The sequence below is a fragment of the Primulina tabacum genome, chromosome 14 (assembly GCF_025594145.1).
Source record: "Primulina tabacum isolate GXHZ01 chromosome 14, ASM2559414v2, whole genome shotgun sequence".
NCBI lineage: Eukaryota > Viridiplantae > Streptophyta > Magnoliopsida > Lamiales > Gesneriaceae > Primulina > Primulina tabacum.
In genome coordinates, this window is record NC_134563.1 from 31,377,933 (window position 1) to 31,400,104 (window position 22,172).

Consider the following 22,172-nt stretch of genomic DNA (forward strand, 5'->3'; position numbering starts at 1 on the left):
ACGCTCGGCGGGCGCGCCCGAGCGCCACACGCTCGCTCAGCACCCGAGCACCAGCTTGCCCTATCGCCCTCGCCACGCTCGCCCAGCGCAAGCACCAGCTCGCCCCTCGCCCTTGCACGTCGTAGCGCACCTCGTTCGGCCATCCTTGCGATTCTATTGCTCTGAGTATTTTCCCGCGCCTTACCCGGGTCAGTTCTCTCCTTTACCTGTTTGATTATCCTTAATACTCATGTCTTCTTCCGATTCCGATTTTAGTTACTCGAGTTGCTCCGAGAGATCTAGCGGGTCTAGCGAGTCTAGCCAGAGTAGGACTTCCCTAGCCGATCCTGATTTTACCATTGATCCTCCTGAGGAGGAAGTCACCACTCATAGTCATCCGGGTAAGGAAGTTCGTCACGTGATCCAACAAATGAATATATCTGAAGCAGATAACCTGTGGTACGGTCACTTGTCATCCCACATCCCTCCTGGTAGCGAGTCACAACTTAGGACTCTGTGGCACATTCCTTCCTCTTACCAGATCATCATTCATGGCCCAAAGGACCGGCCCTATCTAGCCCCTAAGGGCTACTATACCTTCTTTCAGCATCATTTTGATGCTGGTCTCCGTTTCCCTTTGTGCGATTTCTTTCAAGAATTAAGCAAGTACTACCAGGTGCATTTAGGTTTACTCACGCCCAATGCTTTCCGTTTAATAAGTTGTTTCGCTGTGTTACTCAGGGCCTTAGACCTCCCTTTAAATTGCACCACCTTCTCCTACTTCTTAGTTCTGTCCAAATCAAAAGATGGACCTTTTTATGTAACCTCCCGGTCTAGTCACAAACTTTTTGACGGGGCCCCCAGTCACGTGAAGGACTTGAAAAAATATTACCTCTTTATCCAGCCTCCTAAAGAATTAAGTTGCTTCACAGATTGGTGTCCTACCTTCACTAAGCCCGACCTTTCCAAGAGTTACAAGAAAGATGAGAAGTACCTGCGGATAATGAGTGTACTAGGAGACCGATGCTTTAACATTCCCAAACTTCTATCTGAAGATCTTCTGTGTCACCCCGGGTTAAGTCCCGCGAAAATTAATCTGAAGGAGAATGCGGGTAGATACTCCCACTTTTCATGTTTCTCGTCTTTCTTTTGCTTATTATGTTACTTGATAACATTCTTATTTGGTTTATTGTCTCTGCTTGCAGGTACTAGAGTCATGAACGCCCTATTTCTCCTTGAACTTTCCAAGAAGAAGGCCGAGGGTTCCTCATCAGCACCCCAGAAGTCAGTTATTCCAGCAGTCACGACGGGTACAAAGGGAGTCTGTTCTGTTGCTGAGAAACAGAAAATAGATTCCTGCTCTACAACTGCGAAGAGGCCTGTCAGCTCCCCTACTGCTGTGAAGAAGAGGAAGGCAGCCCCCTCCTCCTCCGCCCCAAAGCGAGCCTCCTCTCCACCTCCTCGCGCCAAGTCCCCTCCTCCGTCCGGTAAGCACAAGGCATCCACTGATCCTAGCCCGTCAGTCCCACACCATGGCAAGCACAAGATTTCTGAGATCTCAGTCGTATCGATCTCTTCTCCAGAAGGGTCTGAGTCAGAGGAGGAGCCTCCTCCTGAGTCGGGGGTGCATCCTCTATACACCTCGGATACGACCATCGTGGGGCGGGGTCCTACTCCATTGGCTCAGAAGGTGATGTATCAGCTTCCTTCCAATGCAGATGCAGCGTTCATGGGTTCACTGGGGTGGTCTGCACTCCTGCGCCGGACATGCAGCAGTGTCACTGAGGTATATTTTTCCTTCTAGTCTTTAGATTGATGTCCAACATACATTTGATCTTCTTGCCGTCTTTTCACCCTTGTCTACTTATGCAGGGCATGATGTACGTCGGGGAGTTGGCTGAGCGTGCTAACGCCGCTCGATCTGATGCCTGTCAAGAATTACGCGAGGGCCAGGTTCTCCGTGAACAGTTTCAGGCTATTATTGACGAGATGAAAGTATCGCATGCTAAGGAGCTTTCGGAGTCTCAAGCTCGATTTTCGGAGTCCCAAATCCAATGCGGCGAGCTCTCGAAACAGAAGCAGGAGTCTCAGTGGTTGACAGAGGACCAAGCTAAAGAGATCCAGAAGCTGAAGGAGGAATTAAAGAATTCACAGGCTGTGCTTAAAGACGCCAAGGCACGACATGCTGCCGAAGCCTCCTCCTTCAAAGAGGAATTTCTCAAATCCGATGAATTTGTCGAGATCTGTGGCCCGAAAGCTTTTCACTACCTGGGGGTGGGTTTCGAGGGTGCATTCGGCCTCTTCAAGGCTCAGGGTTATCCTCCGCCAGGCGCCCCTACTGACTTCATCGACCTTGAGGGCTTCATATCGAGTCACCCCCCCCCCGATTCTTAGATCGAGCTCCTTTATTTATGTTATTTTCTGCACTGCTTTATTTTCCGTAGGATTATGCGACTTTTGCGATATTTATACTTGTTTATTTCCTTTTGCGCACTTTTGGCATGTATGAAACTCGTTTTATGCAACCTTGAGTATTTTGCATTTGAGTTTACTACTTCTCACGAGTTTATCTTTGATGTTATTAAACCACAAGGGCTAATAAAATATTCAACTTTCCTTCTCTTCAACTAGGCGATGTTCTAACAGGAAGATAAAAATTCAACGTCACCACCATCTAACTCCTCTGCTAGGTGATACCTTAGCAGGAAAATAGAAATTCAACCTCCTCACCCTCTGACTACTCTGCTAGGTGATACCTTAGCAGGAAAATAAAAATTCAGCACCCCCACCCTCTAACTCCTCTGCTAGGTGATACCTTAGTAGGAAAATAAAAATTCAACACCCCCACCCTCTAACTCCTCTGCTAGGTGATAACATAGCAGGAAAATAAAAATTCAACCTCCTCACCCTCTGACTCCTCTGCTAGGTGATACCTTAGCAGGAAAATAAAAATTCAGCACCCCCACCCTCTAACTCCTCTGCTAGGTGATACCTTAACAGGAAAATAGAAATTCAACACCCCCACCCTCTAACTCCTCTACTAGGTGACACCTTAGCAGAAAAATAGAAATTCAACCTCCTCACCATCTAACTCCTCTGCTAGGTGACACCTTAGCAGGAAAATAAAAATTCAACACCCCCACCCTCTAACTCCTCTGCTAGGTGATACCTTAGCAGGAAAATATAAATTTAACACCCCCACCCTCTAACTCCTCTGCTAGGTGATACCTTAGCAGAAAATAAAAATTCAGCACCCCCACCCTCTAACTTCTCTGCTAGGTGATACCTTAGCAGGAAAATAAAAATTCAACACCCCCACCCTCTAACTCCTCTGCTAGGTGATACCTTAGCAGGAAAATAAAAATTCAACCTCCTCACCATCTAACTCCTCTGTTAGGTGACACCTTAGAAGGAAAATAAAAATTCAACACCCCCACCCTCTAACTCATCTGCTAGGTGATACCTTAGCAGGAAAATAGAAATTCAACCTCCTCACCATCTAACTCCTCTGCTAGGTGACACCTTAGCAGGCATATTTAATTTCTCACGCTGCTCCTCTACTAGGCGATGCCTTAGTAGGAAAATAAAATTTCTCCCCGCCCCAACTCTGCTCCTCTACTAGGCAATGCCTTAGTAGGAAAATAAAATTTCTCCCCGCCCCAACTCTGCTCCTCTACTAGGCGATGCCTTAGTAGGAAAAAATAAAATTTCTCCCCGCCCCAACTCTGCTCCTCTACTAGGCGATGCCTTAGTAGGAAAAAATAAAATTTCTCCCCGTCCCAAATCTGCTCCTCTACTAGGCGATGCCTTAGTAGGAAAAAATAAAATTTCTCCCCACCCCAACTCTGCTCCTCTACTAGGCGATGCCTTAGTAGGAAAAAAATAAAATTTCTCCCCGCCCCAACTCTGCTTCTCTACTAGGCACAACCTAAGTAGGAAAATAAATTTTTTTTTTCTCTCCTTCCAATACAACAACATTCATTAATTAAAAAGAAGAACATGATTTTATTGAATTATAAATGATTACATAGGAAAATTCAAAATGAAATACGTTAGCAATCAAATCAAGAATAATACTTTCTAAGATGATAAGCGTTCCAGGGCCTCAGTCTTTCGATAACTTTGAAGGGACCCTCCCACTTTGGGTCCAACTTTCCTCTCTGCTCTTCTTGCACCTTCCTCAGGACCAAGTCACCTACCTGGAAGTTTCTCTGAATGACCGTCCGATTATAAGACTGTGCAATGCGGTTCTTATAAGCTTCCATGTGAATGCTGGCAGCCTCTCTTTTTTCTTCCAGAAGATCAAGGTCAGTGGCGCGTCTCGCATCATTGTCTTCGTCATAAAACACTACTCTTGCCGATTCCAACCCAATGTCAGCCGGGAGCACTGCCTCATTACCGTAGACCAAACTGAAAGGAGTTTCTTTGGTTCCTTCCCTCGGAGTGGTTCGGTATGCCCATAAGACACTTGGTAGCTCATCCACCCAATTGCCCTTAGCTTTGCCAAGTCGAACCTTTAGACTCTGCACCAGTGTCCGATTAGTCACCTCCACCTGACCATTACTCTGCGGGTAAGCTACAGAGGTAAATACTTGTTGGATCTTCATCTCTTTACACCAAGTTTGGATCTTGGCCCCCTAGAACTGTCTCCCATTATCGGATACCAGTTTCCTAGGTACTCCGTATCTGCATACTATACTCTTCCACAAGAACTTCAGGACGTCATTCTCAGTGATTCTGGCCAGAGGCTCTGCTTCCACCCATTTTGAAAAATAGTCCACTGCTACCAATAGGAACTTCTTCTGAGCAGGAGCTATAGGAAAAGGCCCCACAATATCTATTCCCCACTGGTCAAAAGGACAGGCGGCCGTGACAGCCTTCATTGCCGCGGTCGGTCGGTGATGCAACCGGGCATGGCGTTGACAACTATCACAAGACATCACTAACTCTTGAGCATCACGCAGCATGGAGGGCCAAGAATAACCAGCGAGCAGCACCTTCCTTGCCAACACATAAGCCCCTAAATGATTTCCACAACATCCCTCGTGAACTTCTCGGAGCACATAATCAGCCTCTTGATAAATCAAGCACCGAAGAAGCGGCCCGGCAAAAGACGTTCTATACAACACTTCTCCGATCATCACATAACGCGAACACTATGTCTTCAACTTACGAGCTTCGCGAGGGTTATCAGGAAGATTTCCCTCTTTCAAGTAATCAACTATGCCAGTCCTCCAATCCTGCTCCTCCTGTTCAACTGCGGGTGAACTCGTGTGAGGTGTGAGTTCAACTTGAAATACCACATCTGTGGTCTTCCAACTTCCCATTGTTCCAGCCATTTTGGCTAGAGTGTCTGCCTTTTCATTTTCTTTCCTGGGAATCTGTTCAAATGTAATCTCTGTGAATTTCTCTCTGACTCTGTCCACTTCTCGAGCATACTCAATAAGCTTCTCATCTTTCACATCATACATCCCCTTCATCTGTTGTGCTATCAACTGCGAGTCAGAAAAAATAAGTACCCGGGTAGCTCCCAAATTTATGGCTGCTCGCAGTCCTGCCAACACAGCCTCATACTCTGCCTCATTGTTGGATGCTCGAAAATCCAATCTCACAGCCAACTTCACTTCCTCTCCAGCTGGTGAAATCAGTACTACTCCCACCCCGCTTCCATCCTTCGACGAGGAACCATCCACATACACCTTCCAAGGGTCTTCATTCTCCTGATGCACGGTCTCAGCCAGAAAATCGGCTAAGGCTTGTGCTTTGATAGCTGTTCTAGGCTCATACTGGATGTCATACTCTCCCAGCTCAATAGTCCATTTTACCAAACGGCCAGACATATCGGAATGAGTGAGGATTCTGCCCAATGGACTGTTAGTTAGCACCACAATTGGATGAGATAGGAAGTAGGGCCTCAAGCGCCTCGCTGTCATCACCAAAGCCAAAGCCAATTTTTCCAACCCTGAATACCTTATTTCTGCCCCTTTGAGTGCATGCGAAACGTAGTAAACCGGCTGCTGAACTGATCCTTCTGACTTGACTAGGACCGAACTCACAGCTCCTTCAGTGGCAGATAAATATACCCACAAAGGCTCACCTGCTGCCGGTTTGGCCAGGACAGGAAGCTCAGCAAGATACTCCTTCAACTCGGTGAAAGCCTTCTCGCAATCCGGACCCCATTCAAATTTTTTCGCCTTGCGCAAGGTTCGGAAGAATGGCAAACTTCTGTGAGCGGACCTCGAGATAAAACGTGCCAGAGCAGCGATCCTCCCTGTCAATTGTTGAACATCTTTGGTTCCCCGAGGAGAGACCATATCTTGGATAGCTTGGACTTTCTCGGGGTTGGCCTCGATCCCTCTTTTTGTCACCATATAACCCAAAAACTTTCCACTCCTCACCACGAAGATACACTTCTGAGGATTCAACTTCAGCCCCGTAGGATTTGAGGGTCGCAAAGGTTTCCACCAAATCAGGTACGAGCCGGGATGAGTCTTTTGATTTTACCATGATGTCGTCCACATATACTTCAACATTCCTTCCCATCTGTTCAGAAAATACCCTATCCATCAGTCTCTGATACGTGGCTCCGGCATTTTTGAGTCCGAAGGGCATGACCACGTAACAAAAAGTTCCTTCAGAGGTAATGAAGCTCACTTTATCTTGGTCCTCCACAGCCAAGGGAATTTGATAATATCCTTGATAAGCATCCAACATACACAAATATTGATGTCCCGCTGTGGAGTCCACCAACTGATCTATCCGAGGTAGAGGATAACAATCTTTAGGGCATGCCTTATTAAGGTCTCTGAAATCCACACACATCCTCCATTTCCCTGAACTCTTCGGAACAAGAACGACATTCGAGAGCCAAGTAGGAAATTGTACTTCCCGAATGTGCCCAGCGTTGAGCAACTCTCCCACCTCCTTCTTTATAACTATATCTTTCTCGGGCCTGAAGTATCTTTTTTTCTGCTTTACTGGGCGGGCATTGGGCAAGATGTTCAACCGATGCTTCGCCACATCCGGGGCTGCCCCAGTGAGTTCTTGAGCTGACCTAGCGAACACGCTGAGATTGGCCTGTAAGAAAGTAATGAGTTCATCTCTGACCTCCGGGTCAAGGTCAGGGGCTATTCTTAGCGTCTTCTTGTCGGGCCCCAATGTCACGATCTCCGGCTTCTCATCCCCCACTTCATGAACCTCCCTTACTACTACGGGCAACCCGCTTCATCCCCTTCTAATCATATTGACCTCCACACGTGCCCTCTTCCCCTCTTCTTTCATTATCCCCTCATAACACCGACGCGCGACCCTCTGGTCCCCGCATAAGACTCCAACCTCATTCCCTACAGGAAACTTCAACTTCTGATGATACGTGGACGCTACAGCTCTGAAATCCTTTAGGGCTGATCGCCCCAGAATTCCATTGTACTCAGATGGGGTGTCCACCACAGTAAATGTTGTCATCTTTGTTACCCGCCGAGGCTCATGTCCCAAAGATAAAGGAAGGACAATCTGACCGAGCGGCGGGATAACATGTCCTGCAAATCCATAGAGAGGAGTAGAGATTGGCTCGAACTCAAATCCCTCCACCTTCATCTGATCCAGAGTGCTCTTGAACAAGATATTCACAGAGCTTCCATTATCAATAAAGATTCGTGCCACATCGTAATTGGCAACAGTGGCCGTTACCACCAAGGCATCGTTATGAGGAGCCACAATGTCTCGGAGGTCGTCTGGTCCAAAACTGATGACAGGATCCTGGGGTAAATCCGCACCCCTAGATATTTCAAAATTCTCCAACCTCCTGCCATGCGCCTTTCTCGCTCGCCCGGAATCTCCATCAGTAGCACCTCTCGAGATCATATGAATCATTCCTCTCGTAGGGTGATTATCCTCATTTGTTCCACTCCTCGGTTCGACGGGCTCCCGGGGAACATCCTGACCTCGACCTTCTCTCCTCGGCTCCTCGATCCTCTGATATATCCACGGAGGGCCTCGACCCCGCCTAGAAGATGGGCGAGATCTCAGTTAACTCCTGGACGAGGATCCTTCTTGTCTACCCCGCAGCGGAGGTCGAGCACTGCTCTCAACCCTCTGCGACTTCTCATCCCTCTCCCCTGACTCCCTTACCTCCTCCATCACCTTATCACGACCCCTATTCAGAGGAACATGTGATGAGAATTGTCCTCTACTTCTGGTTCTGTCCTCCTCCCTCTCACCTGCACCTCTCTTCTTACCGCCCCTCTCAGCTCCCTCCACCCTACTCCCCCCGGGTCGGTTTTCCATCCTTCTATACCGTTGGGCATCTTCCAAGTTTACATATTTTTTCGCCCGAGCTAACTAGTCATCATAGCTCGACGGAGGCTTCTTGACCAGCGATTTGAAGAATTCTCCCCCCCAGCCCTTGGGTAAAGGCGCTTATCATGATGTCGGGGGTAGCCGCTGGTATTTCCAATGTTGCGCTATTGAAGCGCTGGACAAACTCCCGCAAGGTTTCAGCCTCTTGTTGTTTCATCACAAACAGGCTCAAATAATTCTTCTGATGCCTCTTGCTGCTGGCAAATCTGTGCAAGAAAGCTGTAGCAAAATCGTCAAAAGACTGTGTGGAGTTGGGCTATAGGGTATTAAACCATTGCTGGGCTGACCTCACCAACGTGCCCAGGAACACCCTGCACCTGACTCCATCTGAATATTGATGTAACAGGGCCGCATTCTCAAATCTCCCCAAGTGTTCCTCGGGGTCAGTATGTCCATCGTACTCTCCCACATTCGACTGTCGAAAATTTGGAGGAAGTCATTCTTCTAAAATGGCTAGTGAAAAGGGACTTCCTCTCTTGGGTATCGGCGCCCTGCTTCCTACCTGCTCCCTCAATCTCCGTATCTCCTTCCACATCTCCCCCATTTCACTAATCTCTCCACTTTGAGGGGGTTGCGTCTCTTCAACCATGCTCTGGTGGACTTCAACATTTTCCTCACGCTCCTGCCGGGCGGCCTGTTCCTCTACAAATATAGACTCTTGATTCCGCTTCATGACCTCATCCACAGTTCGGGTGATAAATTGGCCCAGCTGTTCCAGGGTCAAGTTCCCCCCCCACATTCTCATTGGGACGGGTTTGCTCGACCCTCGTCTCGTGAATGGGCTGCTCAGTTCTTGTCTCTTGACGAGGTTGTTCATGTCTCGTCTCAAGATGCGGTTGTTTCTGTCCCGCCTCATCGTGAGATGGTTCGGGTCCCCTCCGAGGACGCGATGACGCTGAGGTGGCTCTTCCACTCCCTCTCCTCCCTACCATCTCTACGTCTCAACTCAAAGATTCCCACAGACGGCGCCAAGTGATACTCACGGGAAATTTAGGGTCCGATTCCAGAAAGTGTCACTAGTCCAGACGCGGGCTTTGAAATTACCCTGAGCCTGAAATCACAAATAAGATCGATAGGAGGGGGCCAGGAGGGTGTCCTGGCGTAGCCCCTCCGACGCTCAAGTCAGAGACTGAGGATATATGGGGGGAGCAGCTAAGGGTGCTGCTGAAAACAATATAGTGAATGAATAACTGAACAATCAAACCTGGTATTTATAGGAAGATACCTGGGCCCTTGATGGGCTTGTCTTCCATTTGGGCTAGAGATGAGCCAAGAGTAGTGGGCTCATCCATGTCTTCCATCTGGGTCTTCTTTTTGGGCTATGGATGAGCCAAGGCCCATCTATGGGGTATCAGACGACATGGTTTTTCCATGCGTCATGGTTTGATTGACCTATCCACCGAAGACAATTATTGCACATTAACAATCTCCTTATCAATTATTGCATTTTTTACAATAAATGATAATCAAACTCATGACACTTGTCACTTTACCAAAAAACTATAGTTGATGCAACTCAAATATTTTAAACTGCATAGTAATCTAAGTGTCATGGTTTCATCGCTCTACCCAATTATTACACCTCAACTTACTTTTTAATAATTTTTTTCTAATAAAACTTGATTGAACAAAGTGTAGCACAGTTTAAATCATGGCTTAGCTATTTGTTGTACGACAAAATTTTAAAAAAAATAAAAAGGAAAAACATTTTTATCGCATTTTAATTTTTTTAAATTAAATTATAATTTTTTTCAAATTCATGGTAGACTTGCCGGCTTTTTCCACTCTGTATTACGCGGTTCGATCGACCCTATCCCTGCGGGCACTGTCTGCAGGGGTCCTGCAGGGGTCGATCCAACGGCTCGGATTTTTTCGAGCCAATTTTTTTTTTTTTTTTTACAGGGAGGTGGGCCCGGATCACTGAGCGGTAATTGAGTTGCCTGGCAATTGAAAATTCATTGCGAAATCTGTCTTCATTTGATTAGATTATGGGATTTTAGCTGACGAACTGTGAAGATTCTGGCTCCACCGCCACCAATTCTGTGTAAAATTCTTTAAATTCCCTCTCTACTCTCTCTCTATATATATCTTATATGTGATTTCGTATATTTGTGTGTGTGCGCGTACACGTTTTATTGTTTTTTTTTTTTAAATTGTTTATTATATTTGTGTACGTTTGTGTACAATTACAGAGTTGAGGACCGGGCTGCGGATATTCTCTGTACCATACTATTCTGTTTTAAAATTTTGAATTTTTCGTTTCAGGAATTTGGGAGCAGCAGATCGTTGCTGTTTGAGTCAACCCGGGAGAGAATTTGTGATTAGTTTTATGTGGGTTGGGGGTAGTGTTGTCTCTTTTTAAGTTTGAAGTGTTTGAATCTGGGCGGTGAATTTGAGTAATTGCCTTGTGAGTGGGCGATTTGATTCTTTTGTTATTCTTCATATATATACATATATATGTATATATATGTATATATTTGTCAATTTCTCAACTTTTGTTTTTGGAAAAATCGCAGCAGTTTGTTTTTGAAATTGTCTTCTTTGCCTTCCTATGATTTTGTTGAGATTTCCGAAGCGAAGATGTGGTCTTTGCCTCTGACATTTTTGGTGAATTTAGTTGCACCATATTAGAGGAGTGAACAGTAGATAGCTCCAAGATTAAGAGAAAAAAATTCAAAGTGAATTTTGACGAGAAACAGGAAGTTGGGAGAGATGTCGAATCCGAAGGTGGTGTATGAAGGATGGATGGTGAGATATGGACGCAGGAAGATTGGTAGATCATACATTCACATGCGATATTTTGTTCTGGAGTCTCGCTTGTTGGCTTATTATAAGAAGAAGCCCCAAGATAATGTGGTAAATGCAGTGAAATTTTATCTCTATTTCAGTTTTCTGTATTTTCTTAGAAATCCGTGATTGCCATTGTTTCTCCACAAACACATTGTGGCGTGTTTGTGGAAATCTAGGACTTGTTTTTTATTACGTGGTTCACATTCTAGGAGACTTTATTGGTTGACATGCTTGTGATTATTCTTTTATATTTATCTTTTGTTTTAACTGTTGGAAATTATTCTACTCAACTCAATTTCTGGGCTTTGTTTCCTCCTTACATGACCAGGTTCCAATCAAAACCCTTTTGATAGATGGAAATTGCAGGGTGGAGGACCGGGGTTTGAAGACCCATCATGGACATGTGAGCTATGTTTGATATATTTGTCTGTATATCTGTGTACCATGCCTTCAGAATCACTAAATAGTAAAAAGGGTATCCTTATGGTATTTGGTTTCTTGTCTTAATTTTATCCTTGCTGCACATTGATGGGATGAGAAGTCACTGATTAAATGTTCGTTGTTTTTTGTTGGAGAAATATCTCCCACCAACAGTACTTCAATGCTCATAATTATGCTAGTCTTTGCAAGATAAGCGAGTGTGTCCGGTATCACACTTTCGAAGTATTTTCATCTGGGTTTTAATTGCAAGGAAACATTTGATGATTAAAAGGCTTAGATAAAGCACCACACATTTAGTTAGCAGTTTTAGATAAATCATATGTTTTATTGTAAGTTTGATTCACTGTTTGCGAGGCAAGGAATGTTTGAAATGTCATTAAATATATTTCAAGGTCTTAGGGATGAATTTCATGTATGTTGTAAGGTTGATTAACGATCTGTGACAGAGTATCTCAGTGGTGTGAATCATGCCCAACAAAAATGTGTTTCAGATGGTTGAAAGATCCAAAAATGCCAATAAAGTTTTGACTATGTTTTGTTGAAAGAGTTGCATTACTGAAACCGTTCTCACATGTTTTCTTTCATAATAGCTTACATTTTTTACTTGCTTCATTGTTTTGGCAGATGGTCTACGTGTTGTCTGTTTACAACAAGAAAGAGAAGTACCATCGAATGACGGTGCGTAACTTTTTAAAGCTTAATGAGACTTTAATATTGGTTTCACAGTTTTTTTGTGTATGTAACTGTTTTTGCCTGCACTACACATGCAAAGAAATTTCATCCACAATTTTGTAATCTTTTTCCCTTTTCAAATACATTAATAATGTGTTTGGACATGTTTACTGCACCTTTTGAGATCATTTAGAGCGATTAAGATAATATTGCACTTGTAGTCTGTTGTCAAATTATTTTTAAGATGGAACTTCTTCATTCAAATATTTACTTGTTGATTGCGTTAAGTGAGATGCCCAATAAGTGTGATCTGTAAAATATACCAAGATTTGATGTGAAGAGAACTTATTCCAATATAACATATATTAAATTTTAAGGTTGATGTACAGATCACGAGCCAAGTGTTCTCTAGTTAAGTAGTTTTACATGATTCATGAATGTGTGTTTGTTCTCATTAGTATGTGATTATGATTCTGTTTACTTGGAATTTAGATGCTTCATTCTTCCTTTGCTTTTCTAGAGTTACTTTTTGCTGTGACGTTTTGAATTTTTAGCAGCTGCTACTATCTCAGTTGTTTTTCTCTACTTGAATGATTTGTGATTTGAACTACTAGTTAGAGGGCAAGAATATCTGGAAGGCAAGCATAAGGGCTGTAAAGATGAGGGATAACCTAACTTTAACGTCTACAAGTAGAGAAAATACCATTTCTCCATTTATTTTTTGAACACAAAATAACACTACAAGCTTTTCAACATTAGACATACGTAAGAAAATAATATGAATTAAATAACGAATTGAAAAAAGAGTTGTGTTGTATCCTAGTGTGTATTTACGAGTAAGAGATCAGCATACTTTGGCATGAAATCATACTTGGAACACTTGGATATTTTTATTTACGGTGTATATCAAAGAAATGACATGATGTGCCTAGTTCATGGGATACTGATTGTAAAATGTTAGTAAGGCTAATCATAGATGAGTAGGATTATGGACAATCTGGTCCATAGATGAATTACAATCTATACAAACAACATGCACCCAGGTCCCTTTTGGTAACTGTTCACTGAAGTTCCTCATTGAATTCTTTACTTATCTTTATTTCCTGCAAACTTTAGTTTGACATTATAGCTGTTTTACAAAATTTTGTCACATTTTCCAGATGGCAGCTTTCAATATTCAGGAGGCACTCGTTTGGAAAGAAAAAATAGAATCTGTTATTGATCAGGTCTTCTCATCTTATTACCACCTCTCAGTATTTACACTCCAGTCATTGCTCGTTTGATTTATTGAGCTCTTGAACCCTTACCCATGCAAATGTTTTATTTTCTTTTTTATTTTGATATGGTGACATGCAGCATCAAGAGTCCCAAGCCACTAATGGCAACAAATATTATTCATTTGAATATAAATCTGGGATGGATAATGGGAGAAATGCTTCATCATCTGATCACGAGAGTCAGTAAGTATTATTTACTAATATTAAAGGAGAATCTTCAATCATAGTTAATTACAAACAATAACCTAGTATGGCGCTTTTGTTAGTATGCTTATGCAAAAGTTTGCATTAAACTTCTGTTGAGCTATTTTTTTAGAATGCTAATTTTCTTTTCTAGACCTCTATAAGAAATGGGTAAATTATAATTTCATGCAGGAAGGGAGTGGCTTAGTGGAGTTGTATTATGCTGCCAGAAAATTATTATGCTTAGAGAGAAAAACTGCATAAGTCTGGTTTTCTAAAGAAGAACACCAACCTCTTTGATTAGATTGTTAATAAAATTGAATGTATTAGTTCGTTGATTAGTCTTTCTGCACTAAAAGAAAATCCAAAACAATTTGTTAATGGAGATTGACTCTAGAATGTTAAAATTCAAAGATACATTTGAAATTTTGAATTAATGCTGAATCTTATTACGAGGTAGCTTCAAACAGTTCTAGTGTGTTAGGAGAGCTAGTCAGAATTTAATGCACATATTTATTGAAGTTCTTGGGGTTCTGGACTGCATAGAGCATGTTTTGTTAGGTAAAAGAAATTACATCGCTACAACCATAATAATATCTCTGTGAATAACCAATTTGAAAACTTGATAAACATGATAGTCATGTAAATCAAAATTTCAAGTAGACTTCTGGAAAAAAATAAACACAGACATTTAAACTCCCATTTTTACTGTTGTTGTTCCAGCAGTCTCCTCTATCTTGTTAGCTGAGAGAGTGGTTCTCGAGTGTTCAGTTGGTGTACCCATGTTCTTTCATACAGTGTATTTTTAATATTTGACGAGCCTCTTTTAGATTCCTCTGTTAGGGTTTCTCAATGATTTTCTGACAATATCTTTTTGCAATTCCTGATGATGCATAGGTTATTGCCTCTAGTTTTTTTTACCAAACTCCTTTTATTATCCATGGATATCTTCCTGTGAATATTAACTGTTTATCCGATAATTATGATTTATTGCTTCTCAACAGATTTTTTTATCGCCTCACAAGAACCACTTAAAACAAATGTTACTTCACATGTTGCTTGGTCTGATTGACATTCCATTTTTATTATAGGTTTAGTGCCGCCGAAGATGAAGATGATTCTCATTCACATATTATGCGAAGAACAACTATAGGAAATGGTCTTCCCTGGCTTCTATCTTGTCTTGGTTTCCATAGACTTGTTGCAATCTTCACTGAATTTAAATTACTAATTTTCATTTGACAGGTCCCCCAGAGTCTGTTTTTGACTGGACGAAGGAATTAGATTCTGACTTAGCGAATCAAAGTTCAAGCAATCAAGCATTTTCTAGAAAATATTGGCGCCTTCTTCAGTGCCAAAATGGTTTGTTGTTGTTACTAATTGACTTAATTTGTGATATATGAGTAAAATTAATAATCTTATACTGCATTTTCTAAACAATGTTTTTTTAATGTGAATTTTAGGTCTTCGGATTTTTGAAGAGCTTCTTGAAGTGGATTTCCTTGTAAGGATATTCTAATATCGACCTCTCAATTAAAATATTGTTGCCTAAAAAAAATATCTACCTCTCAATGTGCCTAAATGAATTAGCTGGACATCGTTTTTTATTTTTTTTGATTTCTCATATAGTTTATTGGTACAGCCAAAGAGTTGTAGTAGAGCAATGAAAGCCGTTGGGGTAGTGGAAGCTACTTGTGAGGAAATATTTGAGCTAGTCATGAGCATGGATGCAACACGATGCGAGTATGTTCTTTTCATTTTTTACTCAAACATTTGCTTGGAAAATTCTTGCTATTGTGTGTTTGTTACCCGTTGAAATAGATTGACTTGGATGAGGTCTGAATTATTTTCATGCAATCAAACCAAAAGAAGATAATGTCTTTGTCAAAAATTTATGTGTTAAGAGTTGCAGGATTTGTGGCACACATTGACAAAAATCTATTTTTATGCAGGTGGGATTGCAGTTTCCAGTACGGTAGCTTAGTTGAAGAAGTAGATGGTCATACTGCTATATTATACCACAGGCTTCAATTAGACTGGTTTCCAATGTAATATGTCGTCATAAATTTCTTTTAGTCCAATCTGTGCATGTTCTTCTGTTGCCATTTTAAGTTTCGTGCTGCAATAGTTATTAGGCGTGGGTACTTCATAGCAGCCTTAAGTTTTTTGGATCATATTGTATTTGAGTATCAGTTTATCACTTTTACCATTTCTTTTTTTTCACTGAATTTTGTGCTTGGCTGACCTCTACTTACCATGATGAGAAAAGGGGTGTGATTTTTCTTCTTCTTCTTCTTGGTTTAAGTAGGGGTGCAGTTTTTTTCTTCTGCATGGAAGTGTTGTATCAGATGCTGGTTATGGATCCTTTAATGTTTATTCTCTTGATCCCAAGATAGTTTTTCCGATTTTCTTGATTCCTCTGTCACTTTCTGCCCTTTTATATGGAGCTGCTTTATGATCTGACAAAATTTATTTAACAGTTGTTCTTTTTGTTTTACGTTGTTTTCTGGTTGAAGTAGATGGTTTTATGTAGTTAAAACAGTTTAGTAGTGACCTGAGCGATGTAAATTGTCCACCTTTTGCATGCATAAGTTTTATTTAGATGGCTTACTTATTTGTCAGTTATGTCATCTGTTGTTTTCTAATATAATAACACTCCTTCATTTTATTGTGAAATAATACAACAGGTTTGTATGGCCACGTGATCTCTGCTATGTACGCTACTGGCGTCGAAATGATGATGGGAGTTATGGTAAATCTTTTCTGATGGTTTTCCTGTGTTTGTGTGCTTTGAGTTTCACTTTTTCCTGTATATCAGTTCTCCTTGTTTCATCCAAACTTCCTCGTCATTGTGCAGTTGTGTTATTTCGTTCCAGGGAGCATGATAATTGTGGTCGACAACCAGGATTTGTGCGAGCTAATATTGAGAGTAACCACTTCACTGCTAAATCAACAAGTTTCCTAGAACTATTTACAAGATCCAGTGTTGACATAATGGAATTTTTATCATATTTCCTTCTAGAATAATTCTCATGCCCTAAGGCTCACCTCCTGCCGATTTCAGGTGGAGGATTTAACATTTCACCTATGAAACCACGTAATGGGAGACCCAGAACACAAGTTCAGCATCTTATGCAGATTGATCTAAAAGGATGGGGAGTGGGATATGTTTCATCATTTCAGCAGCACTGTCTTCTTCAGATGTTAAATAGTGTTGCTGGTGAGATCTTATTTTTTAATGGTTTGTACTTTTTGAATTGATGTGTTCTGTCTTTTGCAGTCTTGGATTTGTTTTTCGTGAACTGTAACTGCCCATATAGCATTATGGCCTCCTCATTCCCCATTCATTCATTTTTCATTTGCCGTAGTTGATCAATCTTTTCAGAAAAGCCCTGTCGTTTGTGTGGCGAAAAATTAAGGTTGGACTTCTAAGACTTTGAGATTCCTGGTTTGAGAGTTTCTCGGGCTTTGAGGTTTCCGCTTCAAGTTCTTCAGAATATACTTGTTTGATTCTGGCCAACTTATTCATTACCCTTTCATTTTGAAAAAAGAAACTTTAAAATATTGTTTTGTATGTAACTGCTGAGGGAAGCTCTTGTTTGTGAAACCATCAGTCTTCCATCTCTTGTCAACCTCCTTCAGTGTGACATTAGGTAGTTGTTGTAAGCCCCTCTTCCACAAACACCAATTGTCTGTTGTCAGTGCCTGAAATCTGCCTTCATTACCCATTCAGATGACATTCTTCTTCCTCATCCCACTATCACGATACCTCCAGCCATCTCGAGCATTTTCATCTTCATCTTCTCCTTGGCCTCAACTTTGTTCTGAGTGGGACAACTGACAAAGCATTCCTTTTCTGGATACTAGAGCCATGTATAATTCAGAATATTTCTTTTGATTTTGAATGTTTAATTCCACTATAAAATTATAATTACAGATGTGGGGCATGCCATTACATGTCCCTACCCTTGAAATTTCCCTCTTTGGTAAATCCAGACCTATTTTCTTGATTAAAAGTTTCCCTGGTGAATTTCTTCTCTACAATGGTGATAAATTTTCATTTTTCACTGTTACAGGATTGCGAGAATACTTTTCTCAAACTGATGAAAGGACTGCAGCTCCTAGAATTCCTGTTATGGTCAACATGACTTTGGTTTCCAGTTCTTCGAAGAAGGGCCAAAAATCGTCTTCTGTTCGCCGCAGTCCTTCTCTTGAACAAATATATGCAGCAAATAAAAATGCTTTGTTGATGGATGAATTCTCTGATGAGGATGAAGATTTGCAGGGAAATGATCAGGAGGTTTGTCCTATGCCTGCGCTTTTATGAGAACCACACAAGTTTATAAAGTTGTCTTTCTTTTGCAATTTCATTTTTGTTTCATTTAGTTTACAATATTGCAGGTTTTGCCCTCTGCCGTTGAGGTTGAAGATAGAAGAACTGGTAGATAAAATTTACTTATTATCTGTAATTTCTGATCATGTACTATTGTTTTACTAATGCCAACTGAAATATATTTGCAACTCTATATCTTTTTTAAGCATACGAAGAAGAACCTCAAAACCAAATAGATCTGTCTATTTTCTCTGGTAATCTTCGTCGTAATGATAATGATAAGGCTCGGGACTGTTGGACATTATCTGATGGAAACAACTTCAGAGTTCGTAGCAGGAATTTTTGCTATGACAAATCAAAGGTATTTTATTATTTCTTGTTTAATGCACACATTCTGATAGTGTTTTAGGTAGCCTACTGTCACTTTTTGACCTCACATCATTTCCGCCACATTTCTTCAAAGATTCCTGCAGGTAAGCATCTTATGGATCTTGTTGCTGTAGATTGGTTCAAAGATACCAAACGGATGGATCATGTTGCCAGACGCCATGGTTGTGCAGCACAAGTAAGCTTCTCTAGTGGCGACCAGTGTCTGCATTCATTTCATTTAATGCTGCTGTTTTTTTTTTTTTTGATTTGTCAATTCTTTTAAGTTAGTTAAATACTTAAATTATAATCCGTTTCTAATTAACTTTTACTGAAATTTTTAATCTCGTATGATCTGGTTTGTGTTTCCTTTTTCAGATTGCTTCAGATAAAGGACATTTCTCTATTGTTTTCAATTTGCAAGTGAGTCGATGCCATTTTTGTTATCAATTCTAGTAATTTGATCTGGTGCTGTGGATTTCTAAAATTTTCACTCTCCTCTCGCAGGTACCTGGATCAACCCACTATAGCATGGTTTTTTATTTTGTCGCTAAAGAATTAGCACCAGGATCTCTCTTGCAGCGGTTTGTTGATGGAGATGATGAGTTTCGCAATAGCAGACTGAAGCTTATTCCATCAGTACCCAAGGTATCTCTCATCTTGTTATTCCTTTGCAGAGACGTGTAGATATGGAGAGATGTAAACGAACCAAGCTAAGCCGAATAGTATCAGGCTTGAGCTCGGCTCGTTTTGAGATTACTGATTTCGCGAAGAACTCGAGCTTTGTTCGTTAGTAGCTCGTTTATCATGATCAACGAATCTGGCTCGAAATCTAATCGTTACGCGGGTTTATTTTTGAGCTCGTCAAACATATAATTGAGCTCAAGTTTGAACTCGTTAAAAATAAAATCGAGCTCGAGTATACAATAGAATGTATTTCTATAAACTAATTCTAAACTAGACAGGAAAGAATAAATTCATTCATTAATAATCAAAACAACAAACCTAACAACAACAAAACATAAACTCAATACATAAGTGAATGTAAAAAATACATCTAACTTTCAAATTCAAAATAAAAATAACACCATCATAAAATCTAATACCAAATATTTATTAAAGAAAATTTTAAAAAAAATTGAATAAATTTTTTCAGTTTGTTTTTAGTATTTTAACTATATCATCTCGATAAAATTTATGAACGATCTGAAACAACCTTTTTACCAAATCGAGCTTCGAAGCTACAATGGCTTGATTTGTTTACATCACTATAAATATGTATGTTAAGGGAACCCGCTTCATCAACTGTTCAATAACGACTTTTTTGCCCTTGACACTTCTCCTTGTACCATTTGTAATGGAAATCCATGTGTGTGAAAGTATACTCACCATTCAGATTATTTTTTATTTACAGGAACACTTATTGCGATTATTGTCCTTATTGAGATCTCCCCTGCCTCTTTTTTCCCTCTAATTTAATCTTTTTGTGAATCTTACTATATCTTACAACTATGATCATAGGGCTCTTGGATTGTACGTCAGAGTGTTGGAAGCACCCCATGTTTACTTGGAAAAGCAGTCGATTGCAACTATATTCGTGGTCCCAAGTACTTAGAAGTAAGATTCTGTTGTGGTTTTTAAACATCTTCTACATGTTTTAAATTCAATTCAACGAGGGCCATTTCGAGTCATATCACCTGAAACTTTTCATTTATGATATTTCTGTAGATTGATGTTGATATCGGTTCTTCCACTGTGGCAAATGGAGTCCTGGGGCTTGTAATCGGTGTGATTACAACACTTGTCGTTGACATGGCTTTTCTTGTACAGGTATTTTCTTAACTGATATCTCATGTTGCTGATGGATGTAAACTCCGCGATTTGAATTTATTCTTAAGAATTTTTGTTTTTTCTTTGGCGGTCGTTTCATTAGGTCCATAATTTGTAATCTAGAAAACTGGGTTAAGTTACAGAAAGGGGATGCTGTATAGTTACTGGAGAATGAGAGTATGCAGATCGGCATCACACAAGCCTTCGTCCAATACTATTTGAGTTTGGCTAAAAAGAACTCTCATCCGATCATGCATTTGTGTGAACTTATAGTCTCAGTGTTTTTCATATCATTTAAATTCCTCTATATCGTGCTAGTTATTTTTGGTATATCTCTCATGTTATATGAATATTCAGTCTAGTAGATTCTGATATTGATTGGTCCTGAACATGTGCCGAAACCGTCTTCAATTTTTAGCCTTGATCTTATTTTGAGTCGCTCCGACCTTCACCTTCTCTTATATTTTCATTTCTATTTTAATTCACGCTTGAATTATTGCTCATTTATGTTACAATTCACATTTGGGCTACACTTTTATCATGAATATGATGCCTTTCTTGTGCTCTTTGAAATACACACAAACCATAATTCTTCCAGATCAATATATCAAAACAAAACCAAATGATCATGCCCCTGACAAGTTTTCTGAACTTCTTGACATTCTCAGGCTAACGCCACTGATGAGTTGCCCGAGAGGCTAATAGGTGCTATCCGAGTTTCACACATAGAATTATCCTCTGCGATTGTTCCGAAACTTGAAACAGATACCTCAGATTCAGTTAAATGATGGTGACTGTCTATATTAAGATTATATATCGTACTATATATTTCAAACACAGTCATTGCATTCATCACTTTGATTGAATCTCCAATGCAGACGATTTTTCGCAAAAACAACACTTCAAGTCTATGAAATGCGAGTGGTGGTTATACCTCATCTGTGGATGGCTAAGCTTTAACTCATTGTGCAAGTAAGTATGCATATGCAGACTTTTGTTGCACTTGAATTGCCACCCTACTGCTACGTACTATTGCTAGGTACGAGTGTATTAATCTACCATACAAGATACATACACTAAACGCAGGCAGTGGCGGGTTAAACCAGAAGCCAGCAGTAATGATATCCCATTTTTAAATAAATTTCTTGTAGTTTTTGTAAAAGTGACAGATTTATCCTCTTTACCATAAAAAAGAACTTTATTTATTGCATGTCCTTCAAATCTGAGTTTGCCCATGATGTATTCAGATTCTTGTACATAAACATATGGATTGTTTCTTTCCCTTATTTTGGTTTATACATAATCTGAGTTACTCTGAATTACTGGCTAATACTTTCACCATTCACCTTATCCATTTTTTTACCATTGCAGACAATGAAATTGAACTGTTCGTGGTAATAAGCTAACCGAGTTCGGCGGTTGTTTCTTTTTATTAAAAAAATGTGTATAAATTATATTTTTGAAAGTTAAAACTGATTGTGCTCCTCCCCAACTGCAATCCGAGCGTACCTCTAGTGTGGTTACGTGTATCAACCTGATCTCCGGAGGAACAATGAAAAAAGGGGAAAAAATAAAGTCAAAATTGTAATTTTTGTTATTTATTTATTTATGATTTTGATATTTTATGTCATTAAAATTGAGTTTTAATCTTATATCTTCCAAATTTTGATAAATTATTTCGAAAATATTGATATTAATCTCATATTTGAATCTGACAGAATTATGTAAGATAATTAATCAAAATTGTAAATAAAATAAAATTAACATTCATAGCAACCATATGAGACAACGACTAAGTATATAAGGCCGAAATTACTATTTTTCCATCAAACAAGGCAAAAGCTTGTATGAGACGGTCTCACTGGTCGTATTTTGTGAGACGAATCTCTTATTTGAGTCATCCATGAAAAAATATTACTTTTTATGTTAAGAGTATTACCTTT

The 22,172-nt window shown here is 40.4% G+C and overlaps 2 protein-coding genes across 4 annotated transcripts; both read left to right on the plus strand.

Annotated features, from left to right (window-relative positions):
• The first annotated feature begins 221 nt into the window (after window positions 1-221).
• LOC142523942 (uncharacterized) lies at window positions 222-2,689 on the plus strand. Its single transcript, XM_075627674.1, has 3 exons — window positions 222-1,091; window positions 1,185-1,765; window positions 1,852-2,689. The coding sequence occupies exons 1-3, from the start codon at window positions 230-232 to the stop codon at window positions 2,371-2,373; spliced, it is 1,965 nt and encodes a 654-aa protein (XP_075483789.1). The 5' UTR covers window positions 222-229; the 3' UTR covers window positions 2,374-2,689.
• Window positions 2,690-10,261: 7,572 nt separating this feature from the next.
• Window positions 10,262-21,529, plus strand: LOC142524259 (protein ENHANCED DISEASE RESISTANCE 2-like). 3 transcript variants are annotated; one of them, XM_075628155.1, is made up of 25 exons: window positions 10,262-10,381; window positions 10,603-10,744; window positions 10,955-11,193; window positions 11,456-11,530; window positions 12,193-12,246; window positions 13,401-13,466; window positions 13,597-13,700; window positions 14,792-14,859; window positions 14,946-15,062; window positions 15,164-15,204; window positions 15,343-15,443; window positions 15,653-15,748; window positions 16,388-16,452; window positions 16,558-16,629; window positions 16,765-16,920; window positions 17,777-18,000; window positions 18,102-18,141; window positions 18,240-18,394; window positions 18,497-18,598; window positions 18,778-18,822; window positions 18,907-19,047; window positions 19,921-20,016; window positions 20,128-20,229; window positions 20,898-21,019; window positions 21,108-21,529. In XM_075628155.1, the coding sequence occupies exons 3-24, from the start codon at window positions 11,050-11,052 to the stop codon at window positions 21,015-21,017; spliced, it is 2,184 nt and encodes a 727-aa protein (XP_075484270.1). In that variant the 5' UTR covers window positions 10,262-10,381; window positions 10,603-10,744; window positions 10,955-11,049; the 3' UTR covers window positions 21,018-21,019; window positions 21,108-21,529. The 3 variants fall into 3 exon arrangements, with proteins under 3 accessions (XP_075484270.1, XP_075484268.1, XP_075484269.1); XM_075628153.1 differs by having other exon boundaries at window positions 10,603-11,193; XM_075628154.1 differs by lacking the exon at window positions 21,108-21,529 and having other exon boundaries at window positions 10,603-11,193; window positions 20,898-21,095.
• Window positions 21,530-22,172: the final 643 nt, after the last annotated feature.